This window comes from Heteronotia binoei, chromosome 2, assembly GCF_032191835.1.
Source record: "Heteronotia binoei isolate CCM8104 ecotype False Entrance Well chromosome 2, APGP_CSIRO_Hbin_v1, whole genome shotgun sequence".
Taxonomy (NCBI): Eukaryota; Metazoa; Chordata; class Lepidosauria; order Squamata; family Gekkonidae; genus Heteronotia; species Heteronotia binoei.
Genome location: NC_083224.1, coordinates 186,022,122 through 186,046,075, shown reverse-complemented (window position 1 = coordinate 186,046,075; position 23,954 = coordinate 186,022,122). Strand labels below are relative to the sequence as shown.

The 23,954-nt window shown below is 48.9% G+C and overlaps 1 protein-coding gene across 1 annotated transcript in view; it reads left to right on the top strand.

The window, feature by feature from the left end:
- The first annotated feature begins 3,406 nt into the window (after positions 1-3,406).
- The window catches only part of KANK3 (KN motif and ankyrin repeat domains 3), a 28,014-nt gene continuing 7,466 nt past the window's right edge, over positions 3,407-23,954 (top strand). Inside the window, exons 1-7 of the mRNA XM_060233084.1 lie at positions 3,407-3,506; positions 3,693-5,519; positions 7,279-7,378; positions 14,114-14,353; positions 19,775-19,865; positions 21,585-21,804; positions 22,466-22,608. Coding sequence (XP_060089067.1) covers positions 3,452-3,506; positions 3,693-5,519; positions 7,279-7,378; positions 14,114-14,353; positions 19,775-19,865; positions 21,585-21,804; positions 22,466-22,608 — 2,676 coding nt within the window. The 5' untranslated portion in view covers positions 3,407-3,451. The remainder of the gene's footprint in view (positions 3,507-3,692; positions 5,520-7,278; positions 7,379-14,113; positions 14,354-19,774; positions 19,866-21,584; positions 21,805-22,465; positions 22,609-23,954) is intronic.

Genomic DNA, 23,954 nt, shown 5'->3' with positions numbered 1-23,954 from the left:
TTTTATTGGTTTGCAACTACCTGTGTTCTTCTCTTGTGGTTCACAAATCCCCAGGTGGGGCAGAGGATCTCCCGGTTTAGAGGCCCTATCCTTGCTTCAAGATCATCAGAAAGTGGAGGGGAAATGTGTGCTGGGCATTCCGTTATTCCCTATGGAGACCGATTCCCGTACAGTATAATGGAGAATTGATCTGCGGGTATTTGGGGCTCTGGAGGGGCTGTTTTTTGAAGCAGAGGCACCATTGCCTCTCCTCAAAACACCCTCCAAGTTTCAAAAGGATTGGACCAGGGGGTCCAATTCTATGAGCCCCCAAAGAAGGTGCCGCTATCCTTCATTATTTCCAATGGAGGGGAGGCATTTAAAAGGGTTGCAGTCCCTTTAAATGTGATGGCCAGAACTCCCTTTGGAGTCCAGTTGTGCTTGTCACAACCTTGCTGCTGGCCCCCCCACAAGTCTCCTGGCCCCACCCCCAAAGTCCTGAGTCATTTCTTTAATTGGACCTGACAACACTGCCTTTTGTGTAGCTCCTGTGTTAAAGTATATGGCTAGCCAAAAGTCATCCAGCAAGGTTCCATGGTAGAATGGGGATTCGAACCTGGTCCAAGTCTGATGCTCTGACCACTGCATCACATTGGCTAGATCTGGAGAAGCATTTTGAACTGAACTCTGTTAGCTTTTTGTTTCCCAAGGGGCCCATTTTTGGCTGCGTGTAATGGAGAGCCACTCTGAACTCCTCACAGGAATCAAAATAGCCAGTCTTTTCCCTAAAGAGCTTAAGGCTAGTAAAGGCCTCAATGCAGAGACCCCAGGTCATCTTGGTTTGCTACGTTAACTCTTGGCAGGGATTTTAAATCATTCTCAACACTTCATCTGCTCTTTGGCCCAAGAGGGGAAAGCCTGTGTTCGTCGGTTCTCTCCTCCTTCCAGGGCCTAGTATGGCTTTTCTCCATGGGCGACAAGCTAATTTTAGAACGTGTGATTGATCGAGCTCGCCTCCTGCCCAGATGGAGGCGGTGAAATGGTCCCGGCGTGCAAGGAGAGCAGTCCCAAACCTGCTTTGCGCTGGAGTCCCAAACACGTCCGTTTCTCTGATTCATGCGGGGAGCATGTTTGAAAAAAATCCCCGTCTTGTCTTCTGCTCACTACAACTCCCCACCCTCTTAGCCGCATTCTCATAGCTGAGCTCTGATTGTTCTCAGCCGGAAAAAGAAAAGAAAAAAAAAAAAAGCTTGGGGAATTTGTACCATTAGTGGGCTAAATTGAAATCCCGCAAGGCAGAACGGGTGGAATCAGAGGCTGTTAAAAACCCTGTACTATTGAGAGATTGTTCTGGGGCAGAAGTAAAGCCGAAAGGCAGACATCTGGGATATGAGCCAGTTTCCTTCCAATCCAAGGAGGAGAAAAGGAATGTAGCATTATCTGGAGCAGGCAAGTGGCGAAGGAAGGAATGTTCAGCGGTCGGTTTTTCATATGAGGGGTTCTGAGTCTACCTTCCTGTAAGTGTCGCGCATCTCCCGTCTTCTCCCAGAAATCGCTGACGGTTGTGATTCCTCTGCCCAAAGGGAGGGACAGTCGACAAGTGTTCAGAGACAATTCCATTCCTAGGGGAGAAGAATTGTAAAAGGTCTGGCATTGATCAGGGCAGGCAATACCCCCTCTAAGCTGTGGAGCCCGTGCGCAAAAAGTCTACTTTGTGAGTTACTAGCAATAAAGTTGTGAGCTAGTGCATACGTTAGTTAGCTCCGAGGCTTGCGCTGTAAAGATTTCTTCCATTTCTGCAATCTTTCAAGTGTTTTTATTCACTGCAAGAGAAGAGACGGATGCTCCCGTTCCTCCTCTAACAGCATACGTTGGCCTCTGGAGACAGTTTCTTCTAGGCTAGAAGAGGAGGGATGGGACCCTCCAGAACTTCTCTTGCAGTGAATAAAACTACTTGAAAGATTGCAGAAATAGTTAAAAAAATCTTTTTCTTTGCAGCACAAACACTTTGTTGCGAAAACCAGCAAAAGCACTTCAATCCCCCTTGGCTGGGACAGAGACTGGACTATTGAAAGTTTTTTGCGGATCATGGATTTTTCTATTGATTGCATACATATGTATGAATGGTGTTATATATGAAAAATATAGAAAACTGATGGTTGGATTATAAATACTGTACTGATGTTTTTTTTTAATTATTATTCACAATGTTTGATATCTTTTGGTTTAATCTTTTTTTCTGGGAGTCTCTCTTCTGTTCGAAATGCAGGCAGCATCCGCATGAATAGTCTGTTCTTTTGGGATGGGGAAACAAAGCTTGCAAGATGGCGTGGTGCAGGAGCCAGACTTAGTCCTGGGTTGAAAGCCCTGCTCATCAGCTGCCAGGATTATTGAATGGCTCGCCCACGGTTGCTATCTCCCCCCTCCCCCAAGCTGCCTCGCAGGGTTGTTGTGAGGATAACGAGTGCTGGAGAATGATGTTTGCTATTGTGTGCTCCTTGGGGGGAAAGGTAACGCAAAATGAGATACAGCTAGTGGCCGCATTAGCAATCTTAAGCAAAGGATCTCAATGTATAGAATAATCAGGTCAGTGGCGCTTGGCCAGTCTCCATTCCGTCGTCACTCAACGTCTCTAGCTGTGGCCTCCCTTTCAAGCTATAGCCGTGGGACCTCTAAGTATGGACAGGCTGCCTGTTTTGCAGCCCCAAATACCCCACCCCTGCAACCAAGTTATGTGCTCAACATTTGGAGTCTCTTTTCTTTTCCTGGGCTGTTAAAGAATTTAACAAGGGAAGTTTTTTTTCCTCAGCACAGAGATGAAGCTTGTGTAGGAAAATTTCACCTGCTGAATTTCCAAACCCTGTTGGAGGCACAGCTGCACTGCTGGGTGAAAAGGCAGCTACCACCAGGGCTTTTTGGGTAGAAAAAGCCCAGCAGGAACTCATTTGCATATTAGGCCACGCCCCCTGATGCCAAGCCAGTTGGCACTGCATTCGTGCTCAAAAAAAGCCCTGGCTACCGCAGGTCCTGAATGAAGAAGAGATCCTTTTAAAGCAGGTGTGCGATAGAGACAAGATGGGCAGGGAAGAACCTTATCATGTGGAAGTAATATTATCACAAGGGCAGCACTGCGTGGTGACGCTCTGCTTTTGGGGCAGAAATCTATGGTAAAATTGCCCTCAAACCATAGAGTTTTGCCCAAAAAAGCAGATCGCTAATACGATGATGTTGCTACGGCATGATATCAGCACATCACTTTGGGGGTGGGATTTCCCCCCAACAACCAGCTAGTCGGTGGCAGGCAGGAGCCCCCCAAAAAATGGGATCTGTCACCCCCAACTGGGGAACGGAATTCCTAGGAATTATCAACCCCCTTTTGGGTACTTTCACATATGTGTTTTGTTGTTTTTGTTTTCCCTCCAAGATATATGCTGTCTTTGTTGGTGGCTTCAGGACGTCCTAGCAAAAGAGAATGGCCCAGCCGACACACCTGAACCGGAATCTCCCAGGTGATGAGAAATGTGCAGGTGACCTCTTGCGGGATCCATCTCTGAATATAAAAGACTGGAAATGGAGTGGTGACTTAGGGTGGGTGGGAAGATGACGACTGCATTTTGCAGCCTCAGAACATGTTCTGAATACTAAAGCTCATATTGTGTTACCTCCAATTCCTCTTTCATATGCTTTTGTTGTGTGTGTGGCTTGGATTCCAGATTTGGGTGGCCCATTCTTATACCGCAACCAGGACCGGGATGGAGAGAAGGCCTCCTACTCCTTGGAGACTCCCTATGGCTTCCTGTTGGATCTAGATTTCCTCAAGTACGTAGATGATATTGAGAGTGGCCAAACCTTCCGGAAGATTCCGTTGAACCGGAAGGCCAGGGGGCCTAAGCAGGCCCTGGGCTCTTCTCGTAGTCAAACTGGTGGCTGGACGTCCACTGAGTCTCTCTCCTCCACAACCAGCGAAGATGGCAAACCTGTGTTCTCCCCAAGGCCCAGAATATGGGGCAGTTCTTCAGAGCCTGCAAGCAAACAGGCCTCTCTCCCTATGTCCCCACCACCAGTCATCCATCTTCTCCCACCTCCATCTCCCAAATCCCTTACGAGAAACACACGGGTGGAGAAAACTTTGTTGGAGACCAGCAAGCGCTTAGAACAAGAGCACCTTGGTTTACTCAATGAGGGAACTGCTGTAACCACCACCAGGGCTCCTGAGAGCCCATCTAAAGTTGCTTCGTCCCCCTCATTTTCACAAAACATCTCTCCTTTCTCTGTCCCACTGACAGGGGAAAGCCAAGTTGACTTCAGCCTGCCTCTCACAGGTCCTGTAAAAATGAGCCCCTCCAATTCAGGCAGGAGTACTCCAGCCACGGCAGTCAGCCCTGCACACCTCCACCATGTCCGTGACCAGATGGCAGCTGCCCTCAGGCAACTAAAGGAGCTGGAAGAGCAAGTGAAGACAATCCCCGTCCTCAAAATGAAGATCTGCCGGTTGAAGAAAGAGAAGGAGCAACTGGTGGCTGGCTTGTGGGAGAAATCTCAGTTGGGTGAGGCCTTCACCTTTGATTTCCCGCCAAAATCTCCCAGCATGGAGACCACCATTAATGCAAGCTTGGAGGACAGCCGTGAGGCGACAGACAGCGAGCCTTCGAAAGGAAGGTCAAGTAAAATTGCTGAGTTAAAGAAACTAACGGAGAAATTGTCGGTTTCGGAGAAGGCCGTGAAGGTGAACAAGGGAACAGCACCGCTTTTGAGAGCTGAAGAGCACACCCGCAGATCAGTTGGGGTCGGGGAGGAGATCAACATGGATGAGGCGATTTTCTACTACCGCAGCCAAAGGCCATGTCGTGAGGTGGCTGTCGGGTGGGAGACAGAGACCAAAGACGCTGAGGTGTGGGTCATGGAGTCCTTGCTTGGGTTGTCAGCTGAGACAGAGCGGGAAATTGAGCTCCTTCAGCAGACGGTTCAGCATCAGCGTGAGGTGATCTCTATGCTGGAGGGACACCTGAAAGAAGCCACGGAGGAACTGGAGGAGTTGAGAGTTGCCGTTTGTTTAAGGATGCCAAAAAGCCTGATCAGCAAAGAAACCATGGCCCAGCCAGAGACTGTGGAAGTGTCTACGGAGGCCGTTCCCACCACCCAATGCCAGGCTGTGGGAGGCCACGTAGAAACAGCAGAGAAGGGTGTCCTCTTCTCTCCTCAGGTGGCTTGTGTTGGAGTTGGCTGCTGTTTAAATCAAGAAGACCTCATGCCTATCAGAAGCAGAAGTAAAGCCACACAGGTGGATCTGGAGGTGGACAGCAAAGCCCCACGTCAGAACGATGTCTCCACCATGGTGGAACCAGATGGAAAGGAAGATGTGCCTATGCTAGAAGATGCAAACGTTAGCAAATCGGCAGTCACCGAGGTGCATGAAGTGCCTTCCCCAGAGGCAGAGATTAGGGGAATGGATCCAGAATCGCATTTGCAACTTGCTGCAGTGGAAGAGGAGAATGTGCAAAGGTCGTCTGACAAGAGTTCCTTAGGAAGAACAGAAACTGGTAAGCGGTGCTTGCTGTAGTCACAACTCAAATGCTGTGAACAGCCAAAATCAGGGCTTGATCCCATTTCTGGTACTTTACATTACGTAATCTGAGCAAAGGCTTTTCCAAGGTATATTTTCATTTTCTCTGAGATTCCCTCATCACTGTGAACCACCAGCGCAGATTTGGGGATTAGAGGGGAAAGCTTCAGGAGTGCTCAGTGTGGCTTGGAGATCTTTCTCCCCCCCCCACACACACACTTTTTCTCTTGTTTTTAAGAGCTCCCCAGCACCTGCATTCAACATGCCTGTGTGATAATGACTGCTCTAAAAGCCTAAAGTTGAAAACAAGCCCTGCAGTTCAGTCCATCCGAGCGCTGTTCACTTTAATGCATTGTGAACGGTGCCGTGGAGTTTGTCTGCTAAATTGGTTCTGGAGGAGGGTGTGCATAAGACTGTTGAGGAGCCTTCGTGAGACATAAAATCCCTGCAGGGCCCAGAACAATTCTTATCCCAGGAAAGGAAAGGTCCCCTGTGCAAGCACCAGTCGTTTCTGACTCTGGGGTGACATTGCTTTCACAACGTTTTATTGGCAGACTTTTTACAGTGTGGTTTGCCATTGCCTTCCCCAGTCATTCACGCTTCCCCACCAGCAAGCTGGGTACTCATTTGACCGACCGCGGAAGGATGGAAGGCTGAGTCAACCTTGAGCCGGCTACCTGAAAAGCCAGATACTGCTGGGGATTGAACGCAGGTCATGAGCAGAGCTTAGGACTGCAGTACTGCAGCTTTAACACTCTGCGCCACAGGGCTCTTTCTTGTCCCAGAGTTGACCATAAATGTTTAATATAGGCCTGCTGAGAGCGAAAGAACCCAGCACCCATTTTCTTATATGTTGCCCTTTTTTTGGTGGTGTTAGAGACTTGACGGACCAGACCGAGGAGGGCCCATTTAGTCCAGCATCCTGTTTCACATAGTGGTCCAACCGATGCTTCCATGGGGTTGCCAGATCCCTCCCAAGGAAGTGATGTCATCACACTAGTAATGTCCAGGCGACGCTTTGGTATTCGGGCAGGAACTCTATGGTGAAACCGGCTTTTGCCATAGTTTTTGCTCAAATATGTGGATGTCACTGGTGTGATGCGATCTTTCTCTTTCCTCAGGTAAGTCCCCTTGCCAACCATCTGATTGGCAGCTGGGAGGAAAGGCCTGGTGGTGGTGGGGGGGGCACTGCTTCCACCAGGGGGGTCTGGCAACTGTGCTTTTAGGAAGCCCACAAGCAGGGTCAAAGCAGCTCCCCCTAAAGGTATACTGCCTCTGAACATGGAGGTTCCATTTAGTCATCATGGCCATTGATAGACTATCCTCCCTACAAAGAGCCCTGCTGGGCCACAGAGGAAGTCTGCCTAGTCCAGCATCCTGTTTCCATCAGATGCCAGTAAAGGCTGTAGAAAACCCATAGGGAGGTCATAGAGTCTGCATCTTTTCCTTTTTTGTTTCCCTCTCAGCAGGGCTTTTTTTGTAGCAGGAACTCCTTTGCATATTAGGCCACACACCCCTGATGCAGCCAATCCTCCAAGAGCTTACAAGGTTCTTAGTACTGGGCCTACTGTAAGCTCCTGGAGGACTGGCTACCTCAGTGCTGTGTGGCCTAATATGCAAAGGCGTTCCTGCTACAGAAAAAGCCCTGCAGGCACAGGATCCCCATTTCACCGCTCTGGAAACAGGCATTTTTAAAGTATCCGATGACAGCAGTCCTTCTCTTGTGTTCCTTCCAGGAGCCCTCAAATCAATCATGAAGAAGCGAGATGGCATCTCCAAGGCTGAGGCAGGAATTGGCAGGAAGAGTCTCCAGTTTGTGGGAGTACTGAATGGCGAGTACGAAATCTTTCCACTTCTTTTCATGGGGTGGAGCGTGTGTCTGTGCAGTGGGGTGTTCCATTTACCAGCTGGAACTTTATTGGTCTATAACAGGCTTTAGAGAGTCTTGGGTTGGGGGTATTACTGTTTTCGCCCGCTTTATTTGAAGGTTATTGGAGGAGCTTGGTAGGTTTAGCCTGGAGAAGAGACAACTGAGAGGTGATATGATCACCATCTTCAAGTACTTGAGGGGCTGTCATATAGAGGATGGTGTAGAGTTGTTTTCTGTTGCCCAGAACCAACAGGTTGAAATTAAATCAAAAGAGTTTCTGGCTTGACATTAAGAAGAACTTCCTGGCAGTTAGAGTGGTTCCTCGGCGGAACAAGCTTCCTCGTGAGGTGGTGGGCTCTCCTTCCTTGGAGATTTTTAAGCACAGACTAGATGGCCATCTGACAGCAATGCGGATCCTGTGAACTTGGGAAATTCATGGGAAGGAGGGCAGGAAAGACTGCATCAGTGCTTAGTTCTTGTGACCCTTTCTTTCATGCCCAGGAAATGTCGATCACCACATTGGAGTCAGGCTGTCACGTTCTCAGGGTGCAAGCAGGTAGGAATCCAAAGCCAGTCCAAGGTCAAAGTCCAGGAAGTCATGCAGGAGCCAAGTCACCAATCCAGAATCACAAACTGGAATCAGAAGTCAATGTCCAAAAGCCAAAAGGTCAGGGTGCCAAGGAAATCAAACAGGTCAGGATCAGGAAGGAGTGTGGATGCAAGCCAGAGAATAGACTTGTTGCTTCCACAAGGTTACCAGGTCCTGGGTGGGAGTTATATCGGAGGCTCAATCAGCCTGCTCCCTGGATGGCAGTGACTCTGCTAGAACTCAGGGCTGAGAGATTTGAAGCATCGGCATGCTTCACGTCTTCGCTCTGAAAGTTCTTTCTGGAGCCTGCTTCGAATTCTTGAGATGGGAGGAGGAGAGCTTGGAGGAGATTGATCATCAACAGCTGACACTGGTGCCTGGAGAGTGATTGATGGGCCAGCTGCTGTTTGTTCAGCTGAGGAAGTGGCTGACAACTCTTCCAGGTCTGTTAACCCTTCCAGCTCCTCCTCGTCAGGGCTCATGACACTATCCCCCCCCAAAGGACCCTCCCCCCCAGATGGGCCAGGCCAATCAGGGTAGGCCATGTGGAACTGCTGCACGAGGTCAGGGATGTGTAGGTTGTCTGCGGGTTCCCATGAATGGTGGTCGGGGCCATAGCCTTCCCAGTCCACAAGGTACTGGAGGTGCCCGCGGTGGATTCGGGAGTCCAGGAGCTGGTGGACCTCGTATTCCTCCTCGTCATCGACCAGGACAGGTGGAGCCGGCGCTGGAGGCGGTGGTCAGATGGGATCCAGTGGTGTAGCAGGAACTAGGAGGGACCGGTGAAAGACCCAGTGGATATGGAGGGTGGCCAGAAGCTGTAGCCAGAAAGCAGCAGGATTGATTTGGTCCGTGATCAGGTAAGGCCCCGCGAAGCGAGGGTCCAGCTTGCGAGACCGGCCAGGCCGACCCAGGTAACTGGTGGAGAGCCAGACATGGTCCCTGGGTTTCAGTGGGGGCCCCACCTGTAGCTTTTGATCGGCGGCTATCTTGTAGGCCACTTTAGCCTGTTGGAGCTGCTCTCAGAGCAAGTCCTGGAGAGCCCGGAGTTCCTGCAGGTGTGCATCAGCAGCAGAGACTGCTGTGGGGGGGCAGGACTGTGGGGAGGAAGCGAGGGTGGTACCCATAGGTGGCTGCAAATGGGGTCTGTTGTGTGGACGCATGTACGGCGTTGTAGGCAAACTCGGCCAGGGGTAGCAAGGCAGTCCAGTCATCCTGCTGGTAGCTGGTGTAACAACAGAGGTATTGTTCCAGTGTGGCATTGGTGCGTTCGGTCTGCCCATCCATTTGCAGATGGTACGCTGAGGACCAGTGCACCTGGGTGCCTAAGCTGAAGTGCAGGGCTTGCCAGAATCGAGAGGTGAACTGGGGGCCTCGGTCTGAGATCGTGTGCCGGGAGCCCATGCAGGCGAAAGACGTGCTGGAGGTAGAGCTGGGCTGTTTCAGGAGCCATGTGTCAAGCATCGATATTTCAAATAATCAAGCTTTTGTTTAAATCAAAGACTCGTTTTATTGATAATCCAATACTTGCTCCAAGGAATGAAACCTTGGAAGTGATACAGAATTTCACACAGCATAGAATCTTAAAGGCTACTTCAAAGGCAAAGTTGTAGAAAACTTCAAAAGCATAACATACAGATGTGAATTGCATGGAGAGTTCAAAGAGTACTATCAACTATTAATTTGGTCACTACAACATCTCCTGGTTCCCACACATTCGTAGTTTACTGATAAGGCATATGGATGGAAACTCAGGGGAAAGCCATTTTGCTTTACAATGACAAGGTTACTTGTATATCCTGAATCATTGAGAGTTACCAGGTGGGGGGAGCTTTGAAGAGGAGTTTTAATGTGGGAAAGGAAGAGCGGGGGAAGGTTGAGCATAGAATACGTATTGATTCAGTAATCAGAAATATCATGCTTGACACCGTGGATGCCTTGGGATATGGAACAAAGTGAGCCATCTTGGTGAAGAGGTCCACCATCACCAGGATGCAAGTGTGCCCCTTGGACCTGGGGAGCTCGGTGATAAAGTCCAGGGAGACGGTGTCCCAGGGGGGTGCAGGCGTGGGAAGGGAATGCAAAAACCCCGGGGGCTTGGCTGGTACATCCTTGGCCCGCTGGTAGAACTCACAGGAACCGACACAGCGGGCCACGTCGGCACAGACGCGAGGCCAGCAGAACTCCCACATGAGCAGGTGCAGGGTCTTGTGTTGGCCGAAGTGCCCCACAGGAGGGGAGTCGTGGGTCAGGTGGAGCACATCTGCCCAGAGGGGCCCCGGAGGCACATATAGGCGCCACAGTGCAGGAGGAGACCTTGGTGGGTAGAGAGATCCTCGGCCAGGCCGTCTTGCACTTCCAGGAGGCGTGCACTTCTGTGTCGCTCTTGAAGCCACCACCACCCTGTCAGCCAGCTTGGAGAAGGCATTTGTCTCTTTAAAGCACTTCTCCAAGCCAAGGCAGTTGGCGGCTTGGAGAATGTATTTAAAGTTGTTTTCTTTGCATCTCTGTTCTCCCTCATCTATTTTCCTTCCTTCCTTCCTTCCTTCCTTCCTTCCTTCCTTCCTTCCTTCCTTCCTTCCTTCCTTCCTTCCTTCCTTCCTTCCTTCCTTCCTTCCTTCCTTCCTTCCTTCCTTCCTTCCTTCCTTCCTTCCTTCCTTCCTTCCCTCCCTCCCTCCCTCCCTCCCTCCCTCCCTCCCTCCCTCCCCTCCCCTCCCCTCCCCTCCCCCTGCTTCCTCCCTCCCTCCCTCAAACATCTGACATTCATGTCTTGCAGCTCTCAAACATCTGATGTTTATTCTATGTCGCTCTTACGCTGAACAAGTTTAGCCACCCCTGGCCTAAGATTTGCTGCGGCCTGTCTGTGAGCTCTCTATTGGATCCTTAAAAGGAACTGGACAAATTCATGGAGAAAGACAAGAGAGAGAATAGTAGCCGTATTAGTCTGTCACAGTGAAAATAAACAGGAGCCCTCTGGCATGTTACAGACTAACAAGACTTCATTGCAGCTGCAGCGTTAGTGGGCTGAGGGTTGCCTGGCCACTGGCAGAAGAGGAGTGGGTAGGGTTGCCAGATGCAAGTGGAGAAACTTCTGGAGATTTGGGGATGGAGCCTTGGAGAGCCAGTTTGGTGTTGTGAAGTGTGCACACTCTTATCTGGGAGAACTGGATTTGATTCCCCACTCCTCCACTTGCAGCTGCTGGAATGGCCTTGGGTCAGCCACAACTCTTGCAGAGTTGTCCTTGAAAAGATAGCTTCTAGGAGAGCTCTCTCAGCCCCACTCACCTCACAGTGGGAGGAAGACAAAGGAGACTGTGAGTCGCTCTGAGATTCGGAGTGGAGGGCAGGATATAAATCCAATATCTTCTTCTTGGGAGGACAGGGACCTCAGTGGGGTACACTGTCACAGAAGCCACTCTCCAAATCGTTAATTTTCTCCAAGGAACTGATCTCTGTAGTCTGGAGATGAGCTATAATTTCAGGGGATCTCCTGGTCCCGCTTGGAGGTTGGCATCCCTAAGCGGGCTAGATGTGATGAGTGGATCCCCATTCAACTGACATTCTAGGTAGGAGAGATGTGTGTGTGTGGGAGAAACAAACAGGTTGTTCAAGCTACACTGAAATGCATCCTTTGTATGCAGGGAAATGTTAATTATGCAAAATCCAACCAAGAAAATTACGCAGACGGTGTGCTCATTTTTCTAAGTGAGTGGACATACCTGTGAGGAATGCCAAGTTTTGCTAAACTAGTTCTCACTCACAGTGAGATTAACAAAAAAAACAAACCTAAACCCCTGTTCAGACCAGGGTGGTGGGGGAGAGGTTGCGTGAAACCGCTTAATGAATCCCTCTTTCCGCAGTTTCATGTTGGAGCTTCCTTTTGAGGCTCTTTATTGAAGGATGGTTATTTTCAGGTCTTTAGCAGCATGTGCTGGAAAACTGAAATGTTTCCCTATTGATTTTTAAAAAAAAAATATCAATTTTTTTGCTCATTTATCGGGATTGATGTGTTTGTCCTTTTGGAAAAATCAGAAGGGCTTTTAAAATACATTTTATACTTGATGACATATATCATATTGTAAGATGAGCAAATGAGTGAACCCCAAATGGTATGGCTGAGGTCAAGAAGAAGAAGATATTGGATTTATATCCCGCCCTCCTCTCCGAAGAGTCTCAGAGCGGCTCACAATCTCTTTTACCTTCCTCCCCCACAACATACACCCTGTGAGGTGGGTGGGGCTGGAGAGGGTTCTCCCAGCAGCTGCGCTTTCAAGGACAACCTCTGCCAGAGCTATGGCTGACCCAAGGCCATGCTAGCAGGTGCAAGTGGAGGAGTGGGGAATGAAACCCGGTTCTCCCAGATAAGAGTCCGCACACTTAACCACTACACCAAACTGGCTCTCCTGTGGTAATAAGCATGTGGGGATGAGCTGGCACCTAGGTATGTTGCAGGGTCTGGTCCCTGGGTGAAGGTATGTTAGGGTTGCCAGTCTCCAGGTGGTGGCTGGAGATCTCCCGGAGTGACAACTATTCTCCAGGTTACACAGATCAGTTCCCCCAAGGCTCTTTTTGTAGCAGGAACTCCTTTGCTTATTAGGCCACATACCCCTGATGTAGCCAATCCTCCAAGAGTTTACAGGGCTCTTAGCACAGGGCCTACTGTCAGCTCCAGGACTGGCTACATCAGACGTGTGTGGCCTAATATGCAAAGGAGCTCCTGCTACCAAAAAAGCCTTGAGTTCCCCTGGAGAAAATGGCCACTTTGGAAAGTTGACTCTATGGCATTAGACCCTTCTGAGCTCCCTCCCCTCCCCAAACTCCATCCTTCCCAGGCATTCCCCACCCCCAAATATCCAGGATTTTCCTATCCCAGAGCTGGCAATTCTAGGGTGTGTGTGTATGTGTGTCAGAAGGCCCACTGTCGTTGGTAGAAGTTCGTTTATATTAGCAGGCTGCCTGTAAGCAGAGAAAGCCCTACCAGCCACGGTTTATCAACTCTTGTAACTAAACAGAACCTCCCAGTCTGTCTCTGAATGCTAGAAGCTGAGGGATTGCTATTTCTATCATAGCCTGCTCATAGGATTCCTCTTGCAATATCTGGCTGACCACCGTCGGAATCAGGAGGCTGAGCTAGAGAGACATTTGTTCTGATCACAATCTGGCAGGTTCTTCTGTTGTTCTTTAATGTTGGCATTCCCAAGCAGAAAGAGAATCAACCTCAGGGTTTAAAGGCTGCTGTTGTAAGCATCCCAAGAAAAACCACCCCTACACGCCCTCAGTGTAGTCTGTAAGAGAAACCTGTTGATGAACATAAGAGAAGCCATGTTGGATCAGGCCAATGGCCCATCCAGTCCAACACTCTGTGTCACACAGTGGCCAAAAAAACCCAGGTGCCATCGGGAGGTGCAGCAGTGGGGCCAGGACACTAGAAGCCCTCCCACTGTCCCCCCCCCCCCACTCAAGCACCAAGAATACAGAGCATCACTTGCCCCAGATAGAGTTCCATCTATACCTTTTGGCTAATAACCACCGATGGACCTCTGCTCCATATGTTTATCCAATCCCCTCCTGAAGCTGTCTATGCTTGTAGCCGCCACCACCTCCTGTGGCAGCGAATTCCGTGTGTTAATCACCCTTTGGGTGAAGAAGTACTTTTTTTTATCTGTTCTAATCTGACTGCTCGGCAATCGGGGGCCATGTGGACCCCCACATCAGGCACTGCAGTGACTCATTCAAGTCTGCAGGGCCTGTAAGACAGAGTTGTTCCACCAGGCATTCAACTGAGGCAGTGGACATTTTCTTAGTCTGTGACCTCTCTGCTGCAGAGGCCCCGATGAAATAACTCTGTCGACCCATTTATCTTATACCAGCTGGAGGATGTACGGAAGGAGTGGAAGCAACTGATACCACCAACTGCAGAAATGGAGTCTGTTTTTAGACTGTTATATTGTTTTTAGATAGTATATTGTTTTATTATATGTATCTAATTATAACCTTGTATTATTGACTGTTGTTACCCCATCAGAGCCCGTTCGGGAAAGGGTGGGCTATAAATAAAAAATAATAAAGAAATAAAGTCTGACCCCCTCCCCCCAATGATCTGTCACAGCAGGTATGAGAGCACATCCAGTGAGGAGGAGGAGGATCAGTCCCCCGAAAAGGGCTCTCCGCTCAGTTCCGACAGTGACGCAGCTGCCAGCACAGACACGTCGGATGAGGAGGTTGTGGCCAACCTTGAGGACAGTGACCCGGAGAGTCCCCTTCCAGTGGTGGCAGCGCGGGTTAAGGCACAGCAGCGTCATGAGCGAGAGAAGACGGAAGAAGAAAATGTTGCCCTGGAAGTGAAAGAGAAGTAAGCTGGGAGCAGACGGTGGTGGGGAAAATTGGTGTGCCCTCCTTGCCAGAGCTATTTTTGAGCGGGAACACAGTTCCGGCTGGCTTGGCATCAGGGGGTGCAGCCTAATATGCAAATATGTTCCTGCTGGGCTTTTTCTACAAAAAAGCCCTGCGTGAAACAATGGTGATGTCAGGGAGTGTGGCCTAACATGCAAATGAGTTCCTTCTGGGCCTTTTCTATTCAAAAGCCCTGCATGAAACAATGGTGACAGCAGGGGGTGTGGCCTAATATGCAAATAAGTTCCTGCTGGGCTTCCTTGTATTAAAAAAGCCCTGCCCCTTGCTATTCAGGCCCCACAAGAGCACCCAGTGAGTGGAGCACAAGGTCGTTGCAAAGAGCTGTGGGGTTTGGTCTCTTCACCTCCCCTCTACATACTATGGATGTGCCTCCATTTCTTGAATCTGTAAAATGGGCCCATAGTTGCAGAGCAGGGGGCTGAGCGTTTGAACCAGAATAGAGAAGAGAAGCCAGTTTAAAAGGGCAGAATCAAAACAAGGCTTGTTCAAACTGAGGTAGTCAACCAGCATTTGGGCTGTGCAGACCCCTGGTAGCATAATGGTATAAATAATAAATACTGAAAAATCCATGCTTCTAGAAAATTAGCATGATGGGCAGAAGTCTAGGCTTGAACTTTCCTGCCCGATTCCCTAGTTTCCCACAGGCAGAAATTGGTTGTGTTGGTGTTTTTTTAAAACAGAGCTGCATCCTCGCACATAGAAATCTAGCAAGCCAGGGAGAATGCTGGTAGAGCCTTTCCCTTGGCATGCTAGTATTTTTACTTATGGGGAACTTTGGGCGTTTGGAGGAGAGCCAGTTTGGTGTAAGAAAGCCAGTTTGCTGTAGTGATTAAGTGCATGGACTCTTACCTCGGAGAACTGGATTTGACTCCCCACTGCTCTGCTTGCAACTGCTGGAATGGCCTTAGGTCAGCCATAGCTTTCGCAGAGTTGTCCTTGAAAGGGCAGCTTCTGAGAGAGTTCTTTCAGCCCCACCTCACAGGGAGAGGAGGGTAAAGGAGATTGTGAGCTGCTCTGAGATTCAGAGTGAAGGGCGGGATACAAATCCAATATCATCATCATCATCATCTTCATTCCATCAAGTCATTTTTACAGCTGCTGTCTGACAAAAAGCCCATTACTATCGCCACAAAAACCAGACCTCATTTTCAGCATCACAGAGACTGTAGTTTTCAAACACAGCCGTGTCTCTGCTCCATGTTCTTGGGTCCCTTCCAAGGGCTGTTCCAGCACATCTTGATCTGGGGCTAGAGGTCGGTAGGTGACTCTTTGTCTGGATGCCCTCCTCCCCAGTCGTTCCATGAAGCTAACCAAACAGCCTGTGCCACTCCCACTGGGCCTGGAAAGCGATGTGGACCAAACACAACTTGGCAACTGTGCCAGAGTGACTCAGTGTGTGGCAGCAGTAGAAAGGGCATATTCCTGGCGAGGTATTATGAGGAGAGGAATGGAAAATGAAAACACCGGCATAACAACACATCCTTAATCTGGCCTCATTTGGAGGCCTGTGTACTCCAGTACTCTTAACCAGGGCCTTTTCCAAGCAGGAATGCACAGGAACGCAATTCTGGCTAACTTGGCATCAGGGGGTGTGGCCTAATATGCAAATGAGTTCTACCAAAAAGCCGCGTGAAACAATGGTGATGTCGGGGTATGTGGCCAAATATGTGAATGAGTTCCTGCAGGGTCTTTTCTTTTAAAAAGCTCTGTGTAAAACAATGGTGATGTCAGGGGGTGTGGCCTAGTATGCAAATGACTTCCTGCAGGGCTTTTTCTACCCCAAAAGCCCTGCTCTTAACCATGACACCACACTGGCTCTCATTCTGCACTGACAAAATGATTTGGAGTGCCTGCCCTGCAAGGCAAAATCATGTGTAGCTTTTTCAGTTTCGCTCCCCCCCCTCCCCCGAAAAAAGACTGAGAAGGAATGTGAATGAGAATTGTGAAGCTCTCTATGGGTGAAGGAAGGGGACAGAGAGAGGGTTAAACTGGAGCTTGGGGGCACCAAACTAAACTGACCGGGAGTTGATCCGAGACAGAGAAAAGGAAGAACCTGTGGAATTGACTGCAACAGAATATAACAATAGCAGCTTGAGGGAAAACACCTGTGTGTAATAGTTATGATAGCTAAATGGAAGCTTCGGGGTCAAAAGCAGACAATCTCTGAATTATAGCGGGGTATATTGCAGGGGGTGTGCCGTGGCCTTTTGTGTTCATTCATTCAGAGTATTCTTATGGTACCTTGCCTACCCGACTTGGAGTCCCCGAGGTGGGGAACCAGCAGCACCATTAAAAGAGTTTTAAAAAAAATATGTATTGTGAAACCAATAAAACAAAGTGTGCAAATAATTAAAACTCATAAGCAAGAAGGACGTTCAAGTGAGGGAATGACAAATGAAACAGAAGAGTTTTTACCCCCTGGCAGAAGACGATGACCGAAGGGAGGGAGTTGCCAAATTTTGGTGCCACTAATGAGAAGGCCCTTTCTCAAGTTGCCACTAAGGTTCCCTCTAAGCTGAGTTAGTGTGAGTTAGCTCACAGTTTTTTAACCTCTGGCTCACACATTGCTGTCTTAGCTCAGGAAAAATGGCTCCAGAGCAAACTAATTTATGCAGTAGCTCACAGCTTTAATGCCAGTAGCTCACAAAGTAAAATTTTTGCACACAACACACCACAGCTTAGAGGGAGTACTGGTTGCCACCCATCTTGCTTCAGATGGAGAGGGCCCCTGAAGATAGAATCAGAGAGTTGGAAGGGACCTCCAGGGTCATCTAGTCCAACCCCCTGCACAATGCAGGAAGCTCACAAACACCTCCCCCTAAATTCACAGGATCTTCATCGCTGTCAGATGGCCATCTAGCCTCTGTTTAAAAACCTCCATGGAAGGAGAGCCCACCACCTCCCGAGGAAGCCTGTTCCACTGAGGAATCGCTCTAATGGTCAGGAAGTTCTTCCTAATGTTGAGCCAGAAACTCTTTTGATTTAATTTCAACCTACTGGTTCTAGTCCTACTTTCCGGGGCCACAGAAAACAATTCCACACCATCCTCTATATGACAGCCCTTCAAGTACTTGAAGATTGTGATCATATCACCTCTCAGCCGCCTCCTCTCCAGGCTAAACATCCCTAGCTCCTTCAACCTTTCTTCATAGGACTTGGTCTCCAGACCCCTCACCATCTTCATCGCCCTCCTCTGGACCCGTTCCAGCTTGTCTATATCCTTTGTAAAATGTGGTGCCCAAAACTGAACACAATGCTCCAGGTGAGGTCTTACCAGAGCAGAGTAAAGCGGTACCATCACTTCACGTGATCTGGACACTATACTTCTGTTGATACAGCCCAAAATTGCATTTGCCTTTTTAGCCACCGCATCACACTGTTGGCTCATGTTCAGCATATGATCCACTAAGACCCCTAGATCCTTTTCGCACATACTACTGCTAAGACAAGTCTCCCTCATCCTATAACCATGCATTGGATTTTTCCTACCTAAATGCAGAACTTTACATTTATCCCCGTTAAAATTCATTTTATTGGTTTTAGCCCAGTTTTCCAGCCTGTCAAGGTCTTCCTGTATCCTATTTCTGTCTTCTACTGTGTTTGCAACCCCTCCCACTTTTAGTATCATCAGCAAATTTAATAAGCATTCCCTCTGTTCCTTCATCCAATCATTTATAAAGATGTTGAAAAAAACAGGTCCCAGGACAGATCCTTGAGGCACTTACTTGTCACTCCTCTCCAAGAGGATGAGGAACCATTCACAAGTCTTTGGGTGCAATCTGTCAACCAGTTACAGATTCACCTAATGGTAACAGGATCCAAACCACATTTTACCAACTTGTCAACAAGGATAGTATGTAGAACCTTATCAAAAGCCTTACTGAAATCAAGATAAACGATGTCTACGGCATTCCCCTGATCCAGTAAGGTAGTCACTTTCTCAAAAAAAGAGATCAGGTTAGTCTGACATGACTTGTTCTTGAGAAAACCATGTTGGCTCTTAGTAATCACATCCATTCTTTCTAAATGCTCCAGGACCGACTGTTTGATGATTTGTTCTAAAACTTTTCCAGGTATAGACATCAAGCTGATGGGTAGGTAGTTACCCGGATCCTCTTTTTTCCACTTCTTGAAGATTGGAACAACATTCGCCCACCTCCAATCTTCTAGCACCTCTCCTGTTCTCCAAGAATTCTCAAAAATAATACCCAGAGGCTCAGCAATTATATCCGCAAGCTCTTTTAGAGCCCTTGGATGCAGTTCATCTAGCCCTGAGGAGTTTCATTTAAAGAAACTAGGTGTTTATGTACTACCCCTATGCTGATCCTAGGTTGGAACTTCATACCCTCCTTATATGTTCTGTTTTTGCAATGTTGAGCACCGTTTCCCTCAGAAGAGAAGACTGAAGAAAAGTAGGAACTGAGCAGTTCCGCTCTCTCTTCATTACTTGTTACAATTTCACTTTCCTGCCCTCGCAATGGGCCCACCATGTCCTTGCTCTTTTTCTTACTCTGAACATAAGAAAAGAACCCTTTTTTTGTTGTTTTTAGCATCTTTGGCCAGCCTAAGCTCATACTTCGCTTCAACAGGGAGGGTGGGGTATAAATGGAATTAAATAAATAAATAAATACTGAGCTTTAGCTTTCCTAACTTTTTCTCTACAAGCACCGGTGATTTGTTTATATTCATCCTTGGTTATAAGGCCCTCCTTCCAATTCCTGAAGGAGTCTTTTTTATTTCTCAAGTCTTTAGAGAGCTGTTTATGGAGCCAACTCAGCTTCTTTAGGCTTCTTCCATTTTTTCTTCTCATAGGAATCGTCTGTGATTGCACTTTCCGTATTTCACTTTTAAGAAACTCCCACCCCTCCTGAACCCCCTTCTTCCTAAGTATTTCTGACCATGGGGTTTTACCCAGCATAGTTCTAAGTTTATCGAAGTTTGCCTTTCTGAAGTCCAACCTATAAGTCTGACTACGTATAGCTTTTCCCTTCCCTAAGACTGTAAATTCCAAAATCACATGGTCACTACTGCCCAGGGTGCCCACTATTTCCACTTCTTCAATCAATTCTTCCTTGTTGGTGAGAATCAAATCCAAGATAGCAGATCCCCTTGTTTCCTTCTTCACTTTCTGGAAAGGGAAGTTGTCAGCAAGACAAGTCAGGAATCTATTTGACTTTTCATTTTTAGCAGATGACTGGAGTGAGGAGGTAGGTTCATATGGGAGTAGGCTGGCCTCAATGTGTTTTACTTGCATATGTGTTTTTACTTCATGCCTTGCTTTGTGGGCTTCTGAGAAGTAGCTGACTGAAGAGAAATCCTGGTTTTGATCCAGCTGGGCTCTTCTTTTGTCCCTGTTTAGATTTGAGCTGAGCCCCCGGATGAGAGAGGCCTGCCTGGTGGTAAGGAGCCATCTTGGCCATGGTGGAGGTGGAGTAAAGACCAGAGAAGTGGTGAGTAGAGATGTGGGGGCCATATTTGACTGTTATGGAGAGGGAAACCACGCAACTCTAAATATATTCCAGAATTCTTTCCAGACAGAGAAGCAGAAACAGCTAGGTAGGACTGTCAGAAGAAAATTCAGATTCCAATATTGACTCAGTCACAAAAACGAACCAAATGCCCATGAATTAGGTCCCAACACAACACAGTAGGGCTTCATGTGAGTCCAGCTGAACCTGCTATCAGAATCTAGCTTCAGCAGAGGGACTCTCAACGTTTTCCTCCTTCCTTGATGCCAGTTTATAGGTTTTTAAAGATCAGGGGTTGATTTCTGCTCTGAAAATGCAGTCATAAGAAGAGCCCTGCTGGATCAGACCAGTGGTCCATCTAGTCCAGCATCCTGTCTCACACAAAGGCCATCCAGTTCCTTTGGAGGGGCAGCAACAGGGCATAGAGGCTGAGGACTTCATAAGAACATAAGAAGAGCCCTACTGGATCAGACCAGTGATCTCTCTAGTCCAGAATCCTGTCTCAACAGTGGCCAACCACTTCCTCTGCAGGGCCAACAATGGCATAGAGGCTGAGGCCTTCATAAGAACATAAGAAGAGCCCTGCTGGATCAGACCAGTGATCTCTCTAGTCCAGCATCCTGTCTCACACAGTAGCCAACCATTTCCTCCAGATAGTCAACAAGAGGGCAGAGAGGCCAAGACCTTCTCCTATGGTCGCCTCCTGGCTCTGCGATTCAGAGGATTGATGTCTCTGGATGTGGAGGTTCCCCTCAAGTCACCATGGCTAGTAGTCACTGATAGACTTATCCTCCATGAATCTGTTCAATCCCGCTTTAAACCTGTTTATTCCTCTGGCCATCACGACAGCCTCTGGCAGCAAATTCCACATTTTAATCATTCTCTGTGTAAAGAAGTATTTCCTTTTGTCTGTCCTGAACCTACTGCCTTCCACTTTGTTGGATGCTCTTGAGTTCTAGTATTTGGGAGAGGGAGAAACATTTCTCTTTGTCAACTCTCTCCCCCCCACGCATAAGGTTATAAACCTCTCTCATGTTCTCCCTCAGTTGTCTCTTTTGTAAACCAAAAAGTCCCAGGCTCTTCACTATTTCCTCATAGGGAAAGTGCTGCAACCCTCTAATATTCCCTCTAAGCTGCGGAGACAGCAAAAATTCTACTTTGTGAGCTATTGGCATTAAAGTTGTGAGCGTCTGCAGAAATTAATTTGCTCTGGGGCCATTTTCCCTGAGCTGAGACAAAAATGTGTGAGATGGAGGCTAAAAAAACTGTGAGCTAGCTCACACTAACTCGGCTTTGAGGGAACACTGTCCCTAATCGTGTTGGTTGCCCTCCTCTGTACTTTATCCAGTCCTGATGGGATTGCTCACTTTATGAGATGAGTGTCTTCCTGGGCTCTTTGTTGGAAATAAAGTTGGAGACGGGATGGGACCAGGGAGGTGGGTATGATTTTGAGGGCCTGTGTTATGAGGGCCACAATCTGTATGATGTCTACTGACAGCAGCTCACCAGCTTGTATTGTCCCCCGCCTGGTGTGCAGCGAACTTCCTCTTCTCCTTTCTCAAGGCACCAAAATGAGTCCACCATATGCATTTTGGTAACATGCCTTCATATCTTTGACCCCAGACATCTTACCAACGGCCGCATTGCCTATGACCCATAGTGCTCTGCTGCTGCTGACTTTGGCTCCATTTTGGCTTCTAGGTGATCAGCACCAGCCTCATCCTGCAGGAGTGGTTCCGTGTGTCCAGCCAAAAATTCTCCTTGGCCAGCCAGGTGGCCGATCACCTGCTGGCCTTTTCCGAAATCTCACCGGCGATTCTGGCCCATGTCGTCAACCTGTCAGATGGGAACGGGAACACGGCTCTGCACTACAGTGTCTCTCATTCCAACTTTGACATTGTCCAGCTTCTACTCAACACAGGTGAGTGGGAGAGCCCTGCTGTGTTTTGGGGGGTCCTTGGCACTCGTCCCAGAAGAAGGGGCTGGGATGACAGGAACTATGAAGCACTCGGCCTCTACAGACCACAGAGCAAGGGTTTGTCACTGGCAGCTGTAGAGCCGGTTCTGGTCCAATGAAGACTGACTGTTGGTTCCCTTCTCTTATCCCTGTTTGAAATCGGGCTCAGGTAGGGTCGCTAGGCCTCCCACCAATTGCTGCTCACTGCCACCAGCATCCTTTGTGCCAGTACATCACTTCTGGGTTATACCATAGAGGTCCCTGGAATTCCTAGAGTTGTTAATGAAAGGATGTTTTGGAGGACATTAATTCATAGGGTGACCGTAAGTCAGAAGTTACTCCGCAGCATTTAACACACACACAACCCAGTGGGCCATTGCGGGACCTTGCGGCAGCAAGTTTTGTAGTTTACTGGGCATCTCCTTCTTGGGTGACCCGAAGTCTAATTTTACAGGAGGAAGACTGTCCTTACATTGCCCTTTAGTCATCTCTTTTTTTCTAAACAGAAAACCACCATGTATTTCAGTGGGCCCCCTTGGAGAAGCTGCTTCAGCCCCTTCCTGGTAGCGTAAAATGAGAGCAGAAGGGTTAGGGTCAGTATCTTAATTTCTCTTCCTCCCTACAGGAGTAAGCAACGTCAACCATCAGAACAAAGCCGGCTACACGGCCCTCATGTTGGCTGCCTTGGCGGCTGTGGAGCGGGAAGAAGACATGGCTGTCGTCCGGAGACTGTTTGCCCTGGGCAATGTTAATGCCAAAGCCAGCCAAGTATGTTAGTAGGGTGGCCATAATGTCTGAAGGCCAGCCAGGGACACCTTGGGGGGGGGGAAGGCAGGAGTGCGCGCGCGCGAAGCGTGTGCGCCGCCGGAAACAGGAAGTGACGTCACTTCCGGCGACGTCACTTCCGGCGACGTCATACCACCGCCGGAAACAGGAAGTGACATCACTTCCTGTGACATCATTTCCCCCGCGCCACCTGCCGGAAACGGGAAGTGACATCACTTCCTGTGACATCATTTCCCCCGCGCCACCTGCCGGAAGCAGGAAGTGACATCACTTCCTGTGACATCATTTCCCCCAAATGGCATCATTTCCCCCAAATGCCACTGCCGGAAACAGGAAGTGACTTCACAGCACTTCCTGTGACGTCCCCAAAAATCCCCCAAATATCACCGCCGGAAACAATTTTGTTCTCAAATCCTGTATATACTTCATCAGTATATGGGATAAGGCACTTTCTCAACTGTGCTGCATAATGCAGCCTATTTATTTTGTCCTGTTGGCTCTGTTGGCTCTATCTGCGCCACCTTCATCACTTTCGGGGTGTGGATCCCCCAGTGGGGTGGGCTCCCGACTCCCTCCGCCGGCTGTTTCTGATAGCCCTGCGCCCCCTCTTTCATTTGATATGTGTCCCGTGCGGGTGCCACCCTCCTGCCGGGAGATGCCGCAAAATGAGCCCCCTTGAGGCTTATGGCGGCAGGGCTCGGGGGAAGCAAGCTAGACTGCTGTTCTTTTGAGGGGTTATAGAGTGTTTCGAGCCCCTCCCTGTGGCATTGGTCCCATCGTCGTGGGACCCAGGGGGCCGGCGCAGCAGCCTGCCGAAGCAGCCTGTCACTAATAACACAGGTCGAGATGCGGAAGTGACTGACAGGCTGCTTCAGCGGGCCGCTGCGCCGGCCCCCTGGGTCCCACAACGATGGGACCGATGCCACAGGGAGGGGCTCGAAACACTCTATAACCCCTCAAAAGAACAGCAGTCTAGCTTGCTTCCCCCGAGCCCTGCCGCCATAAGCCTCAAGGGGGCTCATTTTGCGGCATCTCCCGGCAGGAGGGTGGCACCCGCACGGGACACATATCAAATGAAAGAGGGGGCGCAGGGCTATCAGAAACAGCCGGCAGAGGGAGTCGGGAGCCCACCCCACTGGGGGATCCACACCCCGAAAGTGATGAAGGTGGCGCAGATAGAGCCAACAGAGCCAACAGGACAAAATAAATAGGCTGCATTATGCAGCACAGTTGAGAAAGTGCCTTATCACATATACTGATGAAGTAAATACAGGATCTGAGAACAAAATTGCACCAGAAGACACAAACACAAAGCTCCCTTACACTGA